This window comes from Arachis stenosperma, chromosome 3, assembly GCF_014773155.1.
Source record: "Arachis stenosperma cultivar V10309 chromosome 3, arast.V10309.gnm1.PFL2, whole genome shotgun sequence".
Taxonomy (NCBI): Eukaryota; Viridiplantae; Streptophyta; class Magnoliopsida; order Fabales; family Fabaceae; genus Arachis; species Arachis stenosperma.
In genome coordinates, this window is record NC_080379.1 from 907,604 (window position 1) to 928,287 (window position 20,684).

At 28.8% G+C, this 20,684-nt stretch overlaps 1 protein-coding gene and 1 long non-coding RNA gene across 4 annotated transcripts; one reads left to right on the forward strand and one right to left on the reverse strand.

The window, feature by feature from the left end:
- Positions 1-6,132: 6,132 nt before the first annotated feature.
- On the forward strand, positions 6,133-16,299 carry LOC130968375 (uncharacterized). The gene is made up of 5 exons (XR_009081645.1): positions 6,133-8,411; positions 8,477-8,529; positions 10,221-10,316; positions 12,245-12,400; positions 16,061-16,299. It is a non-coding gene; the product is annotated as an uncharacterized LOC130968375 (long non-coding RNA).
- LOC130968374 (P-loop NTPase domain-containing protein LPA1 homolog 1-like) lies at positions 14,931-19,347 on the reverse strand. 3 transcript variants are annotated; one of them, XM_057893604.1, is made up of 8 exons: positions 19,065-19,347; positions 18,775-18,923; positions 17,841-18,175; positions 17,493-17,574; positions 16,901-17,323; positions 16,050-16,796; positions 15,788-15,904; positions 14,931-15,657 (listed from the first exon to the last, which is right to left on the reverse strand). In XM_057893604.1, exons 2-8 carry the CDS (start codon positions 18,904-18,906, stop codon positions 15,253-15,255), a joined length of 2,241 nt encoding a protein of 746 aa, XP_057749587.1. In that variant the 5' UTR covers positions 18,907-18,923; positions 19,065-19,347; the 3' UTR covers positions 14,931-15,252. The 3 variants fall into 3 exon arrangements, with proteins under 3 accessions (XP_057749587.1, XP_057749588.1, XP_057749589.1); XM_057893605.1 differs by having other exon boundaries at positions 19,060-19,347; XM_057893606.1 differs by lacking the exons at positions 18,775-18,923; positions 19,065-19,347 and adding an exon at positions 18,307-18,376 and having other exon boundaries at positions 14,932-15,657.
- Positions 19,348-20,684: the final 1,337 nt, after the last annotated feature.

Below are 20,684 nucleotides of genomic sequence, written 5' to 3' on the forward strand. Positions count from 1 at the left end.
ACCCATTTTTTTAAGTTATACAAAGACTAAACGACCCTGGTTATTATCTGCACTAGGGATGTCAATGAGGCGGGACAACAGTAAGAGAGACATTTTCTGTTTCTGCCTTTAAAATTAATTTTTGTCTTTATCCTGTTTTTCGTTATGAGAAAATAATTGTTTTTATTTTTATTTTTTGCATTGTTCGTGTTTTCTGCATGACTTCATTTTTTATCTCTTTATATTTAACATTCATATGAAAATTATAATAAAAAAAAAACAAAAAATAAACTACAAAATATTATTACAAATACATAAACATATTTTATCCAAAATTATAAGTTCAAAAATATAACATAACAAATAATAGTTCATAAAATAAAATCTTAAACAATAGGGTTAAGATTTTTCAATGAATGAAATTACTAAAAAAATTCCTATATTAAGAATAAAGTAAGAATTATTAAGTAAGTTCAAGAATTCGGAAAATTATCGGGAATGGGGCGGAGATCCCTGCTCGGATCTTCGCGCCTATCTTAAAGGAATTTCGCTCTCCATTTCCATCTTCACAGAAAAAATTCTCCACTATTGGAGCCCCATTTAAAGCGGTCGCCGCAGAGATCTTCGTTTTTTGGGAATTTTTGACACCCCTAATATACACATAAGGTTAATTTTTAAAGTGATATGACTCAATTTAAAGTTGCAATAATAATCTTAAAATTATATCTTACATACACTAGGCCAACTTAAATAGTAATCGTTGTATGATATCATTTTTTTTAAAGCTTAAATTAACAAAAAATATAAATAATTATATTTTAATATATATTTTTTAAATAAGAGCATCTTTTATATTTGTTTAATTTTATATAGATGATTTTTTTTGTCCTCCTTTTTCTTGTCTTATATTAATTTTTATTTTGATTGAATAAAGATTAAATTTTAAATTTTAAATTTTTTAGACTAAAAATTTTAATATCATATCATAAAATTATTTTTGTAAAAAATTTTAAATTAATAAAAAAATACATAAATAATTATATATCTATCAACAATAATAATATGATATTAAAATTAAATATTGCATGATGATTATATAAATAAGTTCAATAAATATTGCATTAACGTGATGATTATATAAAACTAAGCATGATGAGTCGTCATTCACACATTAGCTGTTAATTGTGATAACTTAAATCATGGAGTTGTATAGAGCGAGAGGTTAATGATAATGTTAGAATATAATTAGGATTAATTAGAATCAATTAGTATTATTTAGTATATTTGAATATTTATTATAAAAAAATTATATTTTTATTATTATGATTTTTTTAGTACTTATAAATATTTTTTTATATTATATTATTTTAGATAATTTAAATATATTTAATAATACACAAATTTTTTTTTTAGTTTAGTCTCTTATTTTTAACAGATAAATTGAGTAACACATGCAAAGTTTAGATAGCACCTACAAAGTACTTACACGCTCTCTAATTTGTCTTTGATCCCTCGTGATTATTAAATAAATTTAACTTTATAGATATAGTCATAAAGCACATGCAAAGCAGATTCAAACTTAGGATGCCATGGATTATTATGCTTTCCACTTTCCACACAATAAATATAATTCTTCTAGGTGTCACATGCATTGAGAGTATATTAATTTGAGTAGTTAATAATGGTGTTAATCACTTAACAAATAATTAATGAGGCAACAAATGAGAGTGTGGCATATGGTTATGTCTGTCACATATAACATATCATTGTCAATTTGTCTTGGAATGAATTTTTGGCGTGGCTCTAATTCATAAGATTGTGTTATTCATGATGACGTAAACTTCGATGGAGATTTATTAATAACACAGGAATGGAATCATTACTCACTACATAGTAATACCTTAATTAGGTGAAACAAAGGAAGAGAAGATGGATCTAATTGAAGATTCTTATATATACTAGTAATGAATTATTATTGCATGTTTATTAGGCCATTTTTATAAAAGCTATTTAACTAAGTCTTCTTTTATGTAGTATCTAACTTTAATGCAGTATATTTTTGTTTATTAATTTTTAGAGTGAATATGTCATTCTACTCCTAATAATTATTTTAAAAGATAACAAATTTTTTTTAAAAAAATATTTAATTTAGTATCTGATTTTTTTTTACTGATTAATTAATTTTTGTACAAAAAAAATCAACTTTTTTTTTACACAAGAATTAACTAATCTCATAAAAATAAAATTTAAAAGCTAAATTATATATATATATATATATATATATATATTTTTTTTTTTTTGTTAAAGACCTCGTCTTTTGAGATAATTGTCGTTTAGAGTTTTTTTCCTAATTTTCTAATATAGTATCTATGAGTAGATATATTCATATCATTAATTATAACCCAAAAAAGGAAAGTGATTTTATAGGTTCTATGGCTTTATTTTATATTATATTATATATGCACAAACAAATTAAAGTGATGAAACACCTATTTGAGAAATATATATAATTTGATATTTGTAGCAAGGACTAACGAACGCAATCATTTAAAAGATTGGATGATGCTATAAATGTACTTGCATTGGGTAGTTAAGATAGAAAATATTTAGTACAAAACAATCTAATCTAATAGAATTGGTATTGCTATTAATAATTATTATTTAAAGAAGGAGCATATCATTAGCTTCATTTCACATTCACATGCTCAACACACAACTCCCTAGCAGCCCCACATGCACAATCCGCGCTGCGCAAATTAAAGTTTTCGAGCAGGTCTAATAAATTTTACGTGCGGTTGATAATTGAGAATTGTTAGATGATTTGATTAAATTTTGATTTAACGACTTTTAGCTATCAATTTTATATGAAGTTGACTGTACCTGAATTTTCACTTAATTTATCATAATAAACTTACACTGAATAACTAATTTCAACTAATGTAATGATTAATTTATTAATTTTTAAATAAATAATAAAAATTTAAATCTTATTTTTTTGTATTCAGTGATTTATTGAATAAATTAATGTCATTAAAACATTTGCTAAGAATTCTGATGCTAAGGTTTTACACTTTCAACTGGATTTAAGATATTTTCGATCTAAAACACATTTTATGGGAGGTATAATTGGATCATAGGATATTCGATCAAAATTAAATTCGGTTAAATTTTGAAATTAAAAAAAATTAAGTATATATTCTTTACTAACTAATAAAATACAATATATATAGGATAATAGAGGTGTTTATAAATAAAATTCGATTTATGTATATGTGATCTTTATCCGAATTCGATTTGAAAATTACGGATTAGATATCTCTGCACACTAATAATATTAGATTGCGGATTTTATATAAGTATCTACATATCCGATCCGCATATATCTACGGATTCACAATAAATAAATGAATAAATATTTTTTTATATTTTATTTTAACTAATAATTATCATATATGTTGTATTATTTTATTTTTATTAATTAAAAAAATATTTTTAATATTATTTTAAAAGTAAACCTATTCTTTTTGGTGATTAAATTTTTTTTGGTGACTAAAGTAAACCTGTTTAAAAAAATAGAAAAAAATTTATTGATATTTTTTTAATAAAAATAAACTTTAAAAAATATTTTTATATTTTTCGAATATATCCGATCTGTAAATATACAGATCGAATCCAAACTTAAAAATTACAAATATTAAATCCGATCCTATTTAATCTGATCTCCTTTATAAGATGAAACGTCGATATTTTAATCCTATCATACCCTAATTAAGTAAAATACACCAGAGTATATCATATATCCTACTTCTAATATCTCTTAAATAATAACTAGCTTAATCATGAGAGTCTTTAATTTACAGGCATCATCATCTCATTCGGTTCGAAAATTACGACTAATTAATTTTTATTTTTCAACCTCGATTGATATTGCAGAATAAATAATAAATTTTATTTTCGTTATTTAAAGAAAAGGAACAAATTATTAAGAGAGGTAGAAAACCCTTCTCTTCATATTTAAAACAAAGGAACGTGTAAATGGGTGAAATTCATTTACAATTAAGATTAACATACTTGATCATCACAAAGGTGCATGAGTGCATCTAAAAAAAGTTACAAAATTATATTAAAAGAATGTAATTATTTATCTTATTATTATTTTTTAAAAAATTATACATTACAGATTTTATTTTTTTAACTCAGTGAGGGGTTTTCCCCACACACTGCGCCTTTGAAAATGATGTAAATGAGAATCTCCTCAGTTAAGGAACGTGGACCTATACTATTTGGCGATTTCTTAAAAAATAAAATAAAATAAAATAAATATATAATTGAAATAATTATAATGATTGTGACATTGTTGCGTCATCACTCCACTGTTGAACTTTCTTCCTTTCAATTACGAAAATGAGATTTATACATATCCATAATTTTTTAATGTCTCATATTTTTGTATTGTCTTTCTCACTTCTTTTAAAAACTTTTTCTTTCTCTTTTTTCCTCTCTTATTTGGTATCCTACACTATGTTAGATTGATTATTAAATGATTGGTAATAAGTTCTCTCTTCTTTTATGTTAGAAATCTTATGTTTAAATTTTGAAAATAACAAAATCTCAAAAAAATTAGTCACAATCTTTAATTCAAGTAAAATTATATTAGTTAAATTTCTAAAATAATAAAATTTAGCCACTATCGATTTTATCAAAAAGCCAATTTCTTCGGCTAACAAAATTATAGATAAACAAACATTTAAGAACAAAAGGAAAAAAATTGAAAAAGAGAAATATTAGCTTTTGAACCAAATTATTTCTCTCTTAAAATTTTCAATGTTGGCCAATAATAATAGTGATAAATTGAGTATATTATGTGTACACTAAAAATCAGATATTGTATACCGACCTATATATAATTATATGTATTATTTAATTTATTTAAATGTATATTAAGATGAAGATTGGATATAAAGGGGAGCACAAACATAAACTGAGTGTGATAGAGATGAAGATGTTGAGATGAATCAATGGTCATACGCGATTGGATAAAATAAGGAATGAATATATAAGAGAGAGAGTTGGAGTAGCACCCATTGTGAAAAATATGGTTGAATCGCGTCTCAGGTGATTTGGACATGTGAGAAGAAGACCGATAGAACATCCAGTCAAGAGGGTGGATGAGATGGAAGATGGACAAATGGCGAAAGGCAGAGGAAGACCTAAGAAGACCATCCAAGAGGTGGTCAAACGAGATCTACAACGATCTTTCTGTAGACATGATACATGACAGAGAACAATGGCGTCGTTTGATTCATGTACCCGACCCCACTTAGTGGGACAAGACTTTGTTACGTTGTTGTTGTTGTTATTATTTACATGTATATTAAATAAAATATTATTTTAGTTCTCAACATTAGAGCCAAATCTTAATTTGGTTCTTAATATTTTAAATATCTAAATTCAATTCTAAAATATTTTAAGAGAAAGTTTAAAGGGAGTATTTTTATTAAAATTTGGCCAGCACTTAATCATTGAAAAAAAATAAGTAATCCTATATTACTAATTAGATGTCATCTCACATCATTAAAAATATTGATGATGGCTAATTAATGGCTATATATCACAAATTCTGCTAGCTCCTAACACTCCTCATATTTTAAATAGATCGAATGTTATCCTACGATTAAATTTGATTCGAATAATTGATAGAAAAGATTTTACATAGGTTATTATTAGTTGATGGATCAATATTATTTTTATATTAAAATCGAATATTATATTAGTTCTTAAATATACAAATTTATAGTGTTAAATTTAACTGTAAAACAACGTTAAATCCATTTAAAATTTATTTGAATTGGGATAAGACGTTTGAAACATTATTAATAAATAGCAAAATAATACTTTAGCAAATATATATTTTATATTTTAATATATTTTATATAAATAATGAATTTATTAGGTATAATATGGTTGGAATATTTATATAGCTAGGGTTTTAAATGGAGAAAGACTTATATTTATATACAGCTAAGTTGAACCAATGAGAATAAAGAAAAAGAAATAATAATGGATGTACCAATAAAGGAAGGAGTAGTGTCCCCTCTCTCTCTATATATGTGTGCCCAACCCTCTTCTTACTGTTACTCTCCAACTCCAACTCCATAACCAAAACTCTCTTTAGCTTCTTCTTTTCTCACTATTTCTCTCCTTTTCTTCAGGGTTAGTTAGATCTCACCCCTTTTGCTATATCTATACTTATATATATGTTTTGGTAAGAAACAATAATTGTTAATATTTTAATTTCTATGTTTATTAAATATAAATATATTATTTATGTTTAATTCTTATATAATTATTCTTAGATTCACTTGTGAACTACTTTTCACTTGGATGTTGTGATGATGATTTTTTTCAGAAGTGTGTTCTTTGAATCTTAATAAAGGAGAGATAGTTAGATTTGAATAATCTTATCTATCTTTTTTCATTATTTTTCTTCCTTTTTTTTTCACAAAATATCACCATTATTTGTAAATTTTTTGAATATATATAAAATTTTTCTTGTCTTTTCAGCACAAGTTCAATTTTCTTTCTTTATTTTTTTATTCATCTTAAAAAATAAAAAATAGGGATTGTTATACAATAATTTTTGTTGGGCTAATAAAGCATAAATAAAACCTCTATTTCCTCTCCTTAAAATTTAATCCTTTATTATTATTGATGCATGAAGAGGGAGATAAATAGATAGATAGATAGATAGATATACAGTCGTTATTTGCAGATGTAGCATCATCAAGATTCACATGCAAATGTAGAAGGTTGTGTATGTGGGACTTTCTCTTTTGAAGTGAGAATCTTGATGATGCTGCATCGGCAATAAACGCCTTCAATTCAATTCTTCATTCAAAATGCTGTTCCTATTTACTCTCTCTGTTAGTTCAATAGTAAGTTACTGTTTTAACCCCAACAAACAGATCAGATATATATATAATTGTCTCCATTATTATTATTATTATATATATAAAAAATATATATAGAGAGAGAGAGATCTAATCTGCAGAAGAATTGAGTTTCAGCAACTGGTGAAGGTGATGACCCCCTTTTTTTCCTCCACTTTCATTCACTTTCTGTTGTTGTCAGGTGGTTTTTTTTTAATTTCGTTTTAGTTTTTTAGTATTATATATTTCTTTATTTTATTTAATTAATTGCCACATTCACAATGGATATATAATTATATATGGGTATGGTCTTGCAATATTTTATTAGAAATTCAACAATAATACAAATGTGTGTATATATAATTGAATTGAATTGGATTGGACAGATTAGTACAAAATGTCTAATATTATGTTTTTCTTTAATTTTGTGTTTTAATTTATTTAGGATGATAAGTATATAATATTAGAATATATAGGGACATTAATAAATTAGGTGTTTTTGCATTTTGCAGACAGTCCTAGGTTGTCAAAATAGGGTTATTTGGGAGGGGAAGGGGGATGTGGTTGTTAGGTCTTCTTTATGTGCTGACTTCACAGATCTATGAATGTTCCTTTTCAACACAAATTTCAGGGATTCATAAATTGCATACCATGGCGTCTTTTAACTTTCTAAATATAGATTATCATGCATTATATAAAAATATATATATCCCATTCTACAAATCTAGAGAGAGAAATTAAAGGAGCATATGGATAATGGATTTTAGGTTAGGGTACTCATTTGGTGATGTTGTTTCTTGATATATAATTAATACTTATATCTATATGTAGTAATACTACTAAATTTTATAATTATCTTATATGATTTTATTTTATTTTATTTTTTCACCTGAAATTTCACTGCTAACTTCTAAGAGTTCATGAAGAAATTAAAACTTTGTGATTGTGAATGTGAATGGATAATTCCAATAGTCATCATAAGTCCCAAGCAGTTCTGTACTTGTTATTGCAATATTATTCTATTTACAATAATGTTTTAGTATAACAAGTTATAAATTTAATTATGATTAATAATTCTTATTCTTTTGGTAGTGAGCTTAGTATTACATGACTTTAGTTAAACAAGACTATTTGAGTGATGACAAAATTCTTTCTTCTAAATTTTAACTTAGTTAATTACCTTTAACTAAAACTTAAAAATCTAATATATATTTACATGCTTGTTGATTATATTGCTTAGTATAACATATATGTACAAATTAATAATTTAATAGTATACATATAGTGTTAAGTACTGTACATGTACTATATATTAATGTTTGTATATGTGGATTATTGCGAGGGTTTGCATATGATGTAGCAATGAAATTAAGCAAAAATCATTGAAAATTGAAGCTGGGTTGGCTTGGGAACTTGGATTATGCAAAATCAATGACACTATGTGATGAGTTCCATGATCAAGGGGATTTGGCAGTAGTAACTTACTATATTTTATATGATAAGGTAAATTGTGATTTTTGTCATTAATATTTAAATAAAATTAAATTTTAAGAATATTTTTAAAACAGTGTGTTGATGATGGACCAATCTGAGAGGTTGGAGGCTGAAAAATTACCAGCAGGTAATAGTGTATGTCTTAATTGTAATAATAATAATATTATTAGAGATAAATAAAGGAAAATGTTGGATGATGATTATTGATGATAGTGATGAATCATGATGGTATGCATGGAAATCTGTGTGCACCCATCACTGTCCAACACTTGGTTGGTTTCACTCATATTCTTGCAAATGCTGCTTCCCGTTACACTCTTCTTCTGATCTCATCCTGTGTGTACCCAGATTCAGAACCAAATATAACCCTTTTGGCCCACTCTTCTTTATTATCACCATTATTATTTCACACCCACTTCATCCCTACCATCTTTTTTCCCCCTTATATAACTCTTACAAACTTCGGCTAAAAAATTTATATATGAATAATTTTAATGTGAAATACAAAAATATTTTATTATTTTAGTGTTTTACATAGTTGTGGTAATAGCACAAAACGTCATTAACGTTTTGTAATAAAAAAAAATTTTTAATTATAAAAAAACAAAATGTTACTGACATTTTGTAATAAAAAGTATTATTTTAATTATTAAAACACAAAACGTCACTGACGTTTTGTTAAAAATATATTATTTTAATTGAAGAAACACAAAACGTCACTGACGTTTTGTAAATGATCATAGTTGTGTTCAACACACAGTTTGGTTCATGATAAAGAATTTCACCTCTAATAATACAATATTAAAAAGAAAAAGTTCACAAACTTCATCACTTTGGATATAATATTAATGCAATTTGTTTTCTTACTTTTACTTATTTATTCTTAGTCAATAACTTGCCCTTTTAATTGCATTATTTTCTTTAATATCATTACAATCCTATAACTTACAACTAATTAATTAAGCGATATAATACTCAATTTGGTCCCTGAACTTACACGCGAGTCTCAATTTAGTCCTTGAAGTTTCAATTGCCTCTATTTAATCCCCAAACTTTGTGAACATAACTCATGTTAGTCCTTGAAACAATTTTCAATCTACAAACGTTATCGGAACATTGTCGTGATAGTCGGATGCCACACTAAACTTTGTAAAATGATGTCGTTTTTGTTTTGGCACTCAAATAACCCAAAAACAACATCCAAAATGGTGTTTATTAAAATTTTACCTAACAAAATAAGTAATACGATGCTCTTTTTGAGCTATTTAAATATCGAAACCAAAATTGCATCATTTTACAAGTTTTAACGTGACATGTGATAGTCTACAACAGCGTTCTATTAACGTTTTTGTACAAAAAATGGTCTCAGAGACTAATATGAGGCACATTTATAAACTTCAGGGACTAAATAGAGGCAATTGAAACTTCAGGGACTAAATTGAGACTCACGTGTAAGTTCAAGGACCAAATTGAGTATTATCTCTAATTAAGCATAATTAGTTTTTATCCGAAATGTGATTAGGTGGAAATAAATGATCATCATAACACATTGATTGGGTAATAATGTATCTCAAATGATGATGAAATTTCTAACTTCTAATCTTTTATCTTTGAGTGTAGGTATTAGTATATAGTGGAAACTCAGGTGCAGTCGACTTTATGTGAAGTTAATAACTGAGAGCCGTTGAATAATTTTACTAATTTGACTAAATTTTTATCTAACGGTTCTCAGCTATTAACTTCACGTGAAGTCGACTACACCTGAGTTTTTACCTTGTTATATATTATATTGATTGATCTATTGAATGAAAATGACAGAGGTAGATACATGCTTCATGTTGGGGAGTAACCAACTAAGTCTTAAAGATATAATCTCTTCTAATTTCAGGAGGCCAGTTTCTATCACCAAACCTTGTGAGTGCTCATAGTCATTGATTACATATTATATACACTATAATTAGTATGAGTTTTCCTCTTTGAAATTCAAGATTTATTTAATTACATACTTAATAAAAGAAAGTCTATTAAGGAAATTTATATATATATATATATATATATATATATATATATTATTAATTAAGAAGAAAAGACAGTGATAGGAAGACATACTCATAAATATATTTTAAATTATTCTAAGATTGATGTTTTTTAAACCAAAGGACTTGAATGAGCATGTCTTGCTTCTAAGTTTATTAGTGTGTATATTTATAGACTTATTATGCAATAAAATTTAGATAGAAGGATGGGGTGTAAGAAGTAAGAACCATTCATCATAGGAAAACAATATAAAAATTATGGGCTTTTTTTACCTTTTAGGTGAAAAATGGACATAATCACATGCTACCATATGTACTATACAATATTGGTTCCATCATCCAATGTCTGGTTATTTCTTCTCTTTAGCAAGCAAGAAGAGGATTCCCTTCTCAGTGTGTATGTCTAATCTAAAGTCTAAACTAAATCATGATGAATCCATTGTTTCAAAGTAGTATAGAATCAAACCAACTTAAGTTAATCTAATAGTTAGTTCATTAGTTCTTAATTAAGTATTAGCAGTTAAAATCTCATTTTGTTCATGCAGTAATTTATTGACTGATAAATATTTAAATGAAGTTTAAATTTATAATGAGTTAGTCTTTAATATGTCAGATTAAAAGATACTTAAAAAAAAAACAGTATAGCATCAAATTAATACAAAAACACACTCTACATGAATAATCATTGATGATATTTTGACTAAAATTTAATTTTATGTATATGATTCCATCATTCCGTACAAAAACTGTTGTGATGAGATTCCCACATGCCATGTTATGAGGCACTCACATACACATTTTATGCATGAGAGAAAAGAAAATAGATACTCCTATATAGTACAACACTACACATGCTACCATGTACTATATTTGATGTATGCTAACCACTCCTAGATATGGAAATAGATACTGAATACAATAATACATTTTTGCCAAATTTTGCTTCTTTCAAACTCTTATATATTATGATGAAGGGAATTAGGAAAAGTGAATTGATGATCATCACTGAAATTGTGATTGGCTGATTAGATTTAGTATTGAAGTTTATGCTATAAGAAAATTTTCAAATATACCATGATACTAGTGTTTTAGTGATTTTTAACCGTTAATTTTAATTATAAAAAATATATATAATATATATAATTAAGATCAACTGTTAAAAACTACTGATACAATGGTACATATATTTAAAAATTTTCCTATGCTATATTTTTGTTTTTTTTTTTCTGAATATATACAACATACATTTTCATTAATCCATTAGTGGTATTTACTTTACAAATTGTAGCTTTCATACTCTATCATATTAACAGATCTGTGAATTCGAGAGGGGTAAAAAAAGGTCATTATGAAATTAAATGCAACTTTCATTCATATTCGAGAACTATTCCTAGTTATTGATAATATTGTTTATACTAAATATTCTTTTTGAATTTATAGCCCTCCCCGGCTGTGTTAATAGCTTCAGGAACATATGATTTGATATGCAATTTAATCAAGAAATTATTATAATTTTATTTAAATTTTGATAGCTAAGATATAAAATATATAGTTTTCCTTACAAGATGTTAATATTGTGCCTTATTTTAGTCAACAATAATGATACCATTTTCATGAAAATTACTCTAGTGCTCTTACATTGAAGTCATCACATACAATTTTTAGAGTTATTTGACTAATTAATGTTACCATAATTTGCCCAAAATAAGAAAATTTAAGTGTTAAAATTAAAATCTAAAAGTAGTACTAAACATTGATGATAGTTGACATCCAAATAATGTGTGATTCAATATTTTAAAATTGAAGGAAAAGATCCAACAGATCAATGAGGAAGAAGTCATAGCTGGAAATGATTCAAGACAAAATAAGTATGAGTGGCTGCAATGCAGAAAATAGGGCAGGAATATGAGTAAGATGATGCTGATGGCTGTTAAGCTCATGTGACATGTGGACGCCACATTGGTACTTCTCTGCTGCTTTTGTTTCTACCTTTTTTATCTTTTTATTTTTAATTAGTTCTCCATTCACAGAATCATTTTAGTTTTAATTTTGATTATTGCTTTATGTATGAAAAGCTTTTAAGACTTCAAATTAATCATTATGCTAACTGCTAAGTGATAAATATGAGTTAATATAATAGCTAAAATGGTCTTTGAGAAATTAAGCATTTTTTGTCTATTTGGTTTTTGTTTAAATGTCATAAATTAATCTATGGACAATATAATTGTAAATCAGATTCTTAATCTTTTAATCGTCAGTTAGATGATGATACATAATATAATTATTTTAAATCATGTAATTATCTAATTAGTAAAAAAACTTATTTAATTTCTTATTGTATATGTCTAAAATCAATTTAAAATGTTTTAATTTTTTGAAAACTAAACTGCAAATATGTAATTTTACTGGTGAAAACTCAAGTGCAGTCAATTTCACATGAAATTGATAGTCGAGAGTCGTTTGATAAAAATTTAATCAAATCAGTCAAATCATTTAACGATTTTCAACTATCAACTTCACGTGAAGTTAATTGTAGCTGAATTTCACCGATCTTACTATATAAACTATAGGAAATAATTAAAAAATATAGGGTTATGAGGTCCCCTCGTATGGTACGTTATATGGACCCAAAGTGTGGCATTATATTTGGTGTACATATGGCAGACATGCAACTCAAGGACTGTGTTAGGGTCCCATACCTTAGATCTCCCTGTACACCAATATCCAACCCTTTTCTGTTCCTTCAAATTTATAACATTTTATCCTTTTTAGGGTTCTTAACAGATCGAATTTAAAGAAAAATAATAATCGAATCGATTAAATTTTAATTGGTTCAAATTTTGGGATTCTAAACCTGAACCAATCCAAAATGATTAAACACATGTCGAATAATAGGTTTGAATAATAAGATATTCGATTGAAAATGAAATTTAAAAAATTGAAATAATAAAACAAAAAATAAAAAAATTATGAAAAATAATATGTAATAGTATAAAAAATAAAACAGTGATATATTATTAGAATTATAATTAAATAAATATCATAATTAAAAGAGAATAAAATTATATATATACTATTATATTTTTTTTAAATTAATATAAGCCTAATCTGATAATCGGGTTGGCTCAGATTTCTTGACCCTAGAACTAATAAAGGTCAAGTTGAATCCAATCTGACTCGATTGCACTTGATTACTCATCGGTACAGAACTAATATAATAAAGTAAAGTTGGTCTTAGTCGGGTAATTAGATTATCACACCCTAATTATTTTACTCTACTAAATTAATGCATTTCTTTCAGTACTAGGATGTGGTAATAATTATGCATATAGTTAGAGAGGTTAATGTAATACTATACCAATGAATTTATTTAACTTAATTATGCATATAATGCCTTAACCATTTTTACAAATGCGAATATTGAGTGCAAAACATTAACAATTAAATTATTATTTGGTAAGAATAATGGCAGGGGCTTAGTTTGGTATTAAGAATTAAGATGGTTCTATAACAGTGTAACCTTCTTATGGAAAGATATTTGCTATATGTGATTGTACGAACTATACAACCTGCAAATTTTCCAGTATTTTTGCCAGATTTGAGATTTTTACTAAGATTTCAGACTCAGTCTTTTGTACAAATCTAGCTAGCTTCCACGAACTTTTTCGAATATAATGTGATGGTTTGATAGTTGAATAATTAAAGAGGACTTCGGTCACTTCTACAAAATGGAGGGAAAAAGCTACTTATGCCAAATTTAGCAACATGTGACTTTACAAGATTAAATAAGAAAAATAATTCTAGCTGATTTGTTGGTATTATCGTTATTATTATTATTCTTGTTTTTCACTGGGCCGATATATTTGGGTTCTCTTAAAAATTGAGTCACTCAATCCAATCGATGATAGAAAAAAGAAAAGGTAACAATCTCCTTTCAAGACGTCTAATTAAGAGATTAAAAGTACCTATGGCTCTAACAAATCCCATAATAGCCATAAAACTATCTATTCCTACAAAATACAAAAAACAAAATTTATAGATAGATCAATAGATATCTTTTAAATATGAAAATCCACAAATAACCCTGACGAAAAAAAATACAAGTGCCGGCTATAAAAACGATTTATTTCAAGGCCCAATAAGGTCCAAAAATTTTATTTGCCAATGATTAATGATCTCAAATTGTAAAGAAAAAACAAAATTGTCTCTTGACCAAAAATATAAATAAACATGGTCTAAAATTCCAGTGTGTGAATTTTTTCCTGATCACTGCTGTCTAAAGTCATTAGAGCAGTAGGAAAAAAAGTCTAAGAAACTAACAACTTTATTAAATTTTGACTAACATGTAAATAGCAAAAGAAAAATGAATAATCCCACACCATTGGATGAAATCTCACACCATTAAAAACATCATTAATGACACAAAAATTGCTGGTTCCTAACACTCTTCTAGAGCACTAGGGGAAAATACCCGAGTCTCCTTGGATAGTCTTAACGTTATGATAGCAGACATTTTTTTATTTGCAAATTCTATACGATGCATACATTTACATAGTTGGCCAATTAAAGGTTAGAAAGGAAAAAGAATAAATAAAAGGAACCAGCCATTCTGGCATGTTTGCTTATTTTTCAACTATATTGTATATAATCCCTCAAAATCTGATGGAAGTTATGAAACAACTAGTAAAGGATGGAAGTTTTGGAAGCTGTACAATTTTTTTTGGTGGTTGGGGGGGGGGGGGGGGGGCATAGTTACAAATTAAGGTACATTTAAGACATGAATAAAATACAAAAAAGAGAAACGGATGGTATTACTACCTTTGGGGAGCACCAGAAAGGATGGGATCATTGATTGCTGAACTATGCTTGCCAAATGCAGGGATACTAAGAGAGCGTTTTCTCATTTTGGCTTTGCCCCTCGGCGTTATTTTCCTTTCACTCTTCTTTTCCACGAGAAAGGAAGAGTAAGAACGATGGTCTGGACCTGGACCTGGACCTGGCACAGGGATTGGCTCACTTCTAGTTCTATGGAATACATCCATGTTCCGATTATGATTATTTGGTTGCATTTTTGTTTCTAACTCCGCTGCAACCGCGGCAAGCTTATCCTTCAACTCCTCCTCGTCATCCTGCCACACATACCCATAATCTTGATCTTGCATTGCAAGATCATCGTACTCCTCATCTGACTTTGTAGATTCCTCATCAACTGACCCTTCCTGCACAGCAATGGAAAGGCCTAAAATTCCTCTCTAGGAAGAATTGATAGTATATACACATGCACGTGCACGCACACAATCAGTTCATATTGGTGTATCATTTAAACTAATATGGAGACTTTAACTTTACCTCGTCATGGACGTCTTTGTGACCATCATCACTTAAATCATCATCACTACCTACCTCTAGCTGATCATCGTCGTCTAACTCTTCATCACTACCATGCACCGAGAAATCTTCCTTGAGCTATAAAATACAGAATGAAAAAAGGGGCAACAAAAAGATTAACGTCTTTAGTTTATACTCCAACTTTTTCGTCACCAACAATAACGAGCCTTCAATTTTTTGCACTGAACAAGAAGATAAATTAAAAAGAGTTGTTCAAATTTACCTCTTTTGCAGGACCTTCCGAGGTCGGTGAGCTACAGCAAGAGGATAAATATCTACTACCAGAATCATATCTACTACCAGAATCATCAGCCCTCGACTCATCAACACTTCCAGCTCGACTAGTACCACCATCACTGGGCCAAGCACTGATCCCATAAAAACCAAACTGAAGATTTATCGGTTCTGCCTTACCAATCCGCAAGGGACCATACATTGGACTTCCAATTCCATTATCTGGTCCAAGGCCCCAAATAGGCTTCCCATTAGAGTCAACGCGATTAACAGGCCAAGCTTTCGCAACAGATCCATCGGTATTAACAAGTGCCATCAGACTCCTTGAAGAACCTTTCCTCTGGATCAACCGGAACATTCCTTTCGAGCTTAAAGTATTTGCTGCACATTGATGTCTGTACTCCTCATCAACAACCGTTACAGTATTTCTAATGGGATCATACAGTTGATCCCCTGCTCCACGCCTCCGAAGACAGCTGAAGACAGTTGCATGGATGGCTGCTACACTCTTGTCAACATTTGTATTGTTTATTTTGGGAACTAAATGCTTCTCGGCACGCTTACAGAGATAATCCTGAATTGTCCTAATATTTCGAATATACTTTACATACTTGTTTTTAGCTGGGTCAAGTGTCATATACTTCGCACGTACAGCAAATCTTTCCAGGTGCTTTTCCTCGTTTGAAATGTATATCATGAACGGTATGATTGAAGGATGTTTCTTCATAAGCCCCATCTGCATGAGTATTAAAGTTATTATTATTTCCAGGCAATCAGAAAAATATAGAAGTACTTCTTGAATTCCATAAAGAAATATTAAAGAAAACAATAACGACATACAACAAAGTTTAGGCTCAAATGAACACCCTCTACAACAACAGACTCTTTCCGTTCTTCCCAGGCAGTGATTAGCCTATCAAGACTGTCAATCACCATCTCGCTCTGTGCCTTAAATCCTTCAACAGCCATTTGCTTTGGATTTGGCAGTTCAGTAATGTTAGGGCCTATCTCCAATATCCCTGAATCGGATTTCCTATGACCACCCTCGTTTGCTACATCCTTGGGAAGAGAACGTGCCACGCCTGCTAGCTTTTTTGCTTTCTTTTTGGCCTTGGCTTCTGCAACAGAAACTGGATCCAAACACTCGCCGGCATGGTAAGTAGAAGCCCATAACAAGGGGTTCTCCTTCTCATCAGCAAAACTCCTCATCATGTGCCTGATAGAATCGGTTGATACCACTGTGGTGAGGCCCAATCTGCCACCCTGCAGTTATAAATGGTACCCAAAATATTTGACTGAGGTATAAATAGCTCTTAGCTGTTCATCTTTCAATGGCAAGCCAAAATATTTCCTATCCAACAATTACTACAAACTAGGATAACATAATTGGATTTGCAAGAGATACATTTCTTGTAAGATGAAGATAAATTACCAGCAGTGAAGACAATGTGGATTTGCCACAGCCACTAGTGCCACACAACAGCACTGTCACAGACTCCTTCCTTTCTCGCATCCTATAACCAAAAATAGAAGATACATGCAATTTTAGTGTTACATATATCAATATGCTTATTTCTTCCAAACAAACTACAAAAAGAAAATTGGAAATGAGTCCATAAAATTTTATTGGCATTGAATAGAATCATAAACACTTCAGTCTCTGAAGATGTGCTATATGGTTAGTGGTATTGTAAAAATCTTGACCATGAAAAATCATCTCTAATTTGTCTGCATTGTAAATCAACATAGGCCCCAACAAGGTATGAAAACAATGGCATACCTGCAGGCTAGCACCAAATCTGCTCTCTGATTGGGACCGAGATACTTGTACTCAGACATAGCATCACAAACCATATCTAAAAATGTTTCTCTCTGAACAAATGCTGTTGTGCGCCTTTTGTACGACTCAAATGGTACACTGTTATTTTTTTCTTTCGCCAGACGACATAACCGGTCTCCTAAGTCTGTTTTAGCCAAGCAAAAGCCAGCATTCTTACCATCTTTATTCACAAAATTTTCACTTGGTGTGTATGAACCTGATAGCGTTACAGCTTCAGGCTGTGGGGTACCAGTGGTACTCTCCCCCTTTGTGACTTCAAATACTCTTTTGCTGATCTGTTACGAGGAAAATAAAAAAGATAATCAGAATAATTTGTAGTGGGGAAAATATCCCAGAGCAGGCCATGTTAATTACGATTTGTTACTCAAAAATCAAAGGTTTGTTTGATATGAAGCAATTGACTCACAATACATAGTTTTCTGTGTGCATACGAAACTCTTATTAATTTATATATACGCCATTGAAATATTGATGCGGAAGCAAATGCAACCCCGTCGAAGAAATTCAATACAAATAAAAACAAAGACCAAACACAACAACCGAAGACTTAAAAGAAGCTTAAAATATAAAATGACAAAGCAAAAGAACAAACACGTCAAATTGCAAAAGCTTCACTACAGGCCTATACCTAACAAATAACTAACACCACTAAAAATACTCGAAAACCTCATAGTTTCAACTAAAACTTCCAGCAAAGCACATCAAACCCAGAGCCTCGAACAAAATTATCCAGATCAACCAGCTAAGTTACCAAATCACAGCTCTCAGGAAATTAAAACTAAATTATTCAAAATCTATTATCACCAAAATAATTTTGCAGAATCAAAATTCCAATTCACAACAAATATTTAAAAACAATACAAATAAAATAAACCTTGAAGGCATGGCGAGCTTTGCATCCCATAAGTTGAAGAGTGCTCTGAAGAACAGAGCGCGTGTATCGAAACGAATCCTTCTCCTTCTCGTCCACCACCACTATGTACAATATCTTCGGAGTTTCGCACATCGTTCCTTATCCTGCACCTGGAACGCACACACAATTATCGTTCGCCATCGTCATTCATTCATTATCATGCAAAAACAAATAATAACTTCCATTCTAAGCCAAATGTATTCATGCGATTGCGATGATATTGAAATCGATAAAAAGTAGAGGTACCTAACCTTAACCGCAACAATGCGACTCGGAACGAAACAGGATGATCACGGAACAAAGCACAATGAATCAGGAGAATAATAATAATGGATTGATCAATTTGAATTTAATTAAATTGTTTCTGATGGAATTACACGCCATTGTTGTTGTCGTGGTTTTAGGTTTTGAAACCGTAAATCGCTTCTTCTTCTTCTTCTTCTTCGTTCTATCTTAATCCATCAACCTTCCTTCCTTCATTCTTTCTCTTCTCTCTTTGATTGTTTTTGGTTCGTTTCATTTTTGCACCGCTTTCTTGTCTCCAAAAAATAAACGGTTTTCAGCGTGTGCGTGAAAATGACGAACTTGCCCTCCGATTTTAAGGAATTTTCATTTGCCGCGTATTATTATTTTTTTATATTCTATTTTATTTTTTTTTCCGATTTTTGGAACGCTGTGGAGAAAGCGTGGGCCCTAAATGAGGATCAAAGAAGGAAAGATTCAGATTCTGTAATTTAATATTATTAATTTATTATACTTTTATTCTTTTTATATTAATTGCTTTTTTTTCCCCCTTTAAATTAAGGAAGAAGTTTAATATTGAAAAAGAGAACTTGAAAAATTACCCTTCCAGATTGTGAGGGGCCAGTGTCATCATCTATGATCTATCACTCTTTTCTATTTTTTGGTTAGAACCATCTATCACTCTTTATTCAATGAATTAAACTTAACATTATCTTAACCATTAATAATAATAAATGGATAGATTAGTAGCTAGCCAATTCAATCTTGTTATCATTTAGAGTTTAATTGAAAAATCAATTTATTTTAATTAATATCAGTTAATTAAATTTTAAAAATAAAATAAAAAATTGACTAATATTAATTAATTAAAGATAATTTTGTATACTAGTTAATTCCATTGATTATCGTTTAGTTATATATATCAAACATTTTAAGTTTTAGAATTTTTTTTTCCAAAAGCATTATTAGGATAATCCTGCTTGTGCAAAATCTAATATGTTTGGTTGAATGACAATTTTCATCCATAAAATACAAATTAAATATCTCATTCACCGGAATAATGTATTGGAATATATATATGATATTTTCAATAACTGCATCATCGATTTTGTAAATATCATACCTACCTGCTAGCTAATATAACCCCACACAATATTAATCAAATAACAAAAATGCATTCATGGTGGATAAAGGAGACAACCTGCAGTGTGAAATGGTGTTGTTATTATAAATTTTTATTGTTAATTATTGTCATCGATGTCTCATGTAAAGAAGAGCTTGATTTTGAACGAAGAAGATAGTGATATATGTGGAAGCAGGTCTATGCTACTTAATTTGTCTTTGTTCTTATATTGTTTACTTCATTTGTCACCTTCTATTACATGAATATGACTTTTTATTTTTGCTTTTGTTCCGTTTTAGGGCGTGGACTTTGAAGTCCACCCTACATATCATTCTTGGATAAATATTTTGCAATAAAAAATATAAATTTAATTTTAATGTATTATAAATATAAAATTATTTTATATGTGTATTTAATTATATAATATTATATTAGTAAATATAATTATTTTTTATATTAATTGTGTGAATAATTATTTAAAAAAATAGTTATGATTGCACGATTT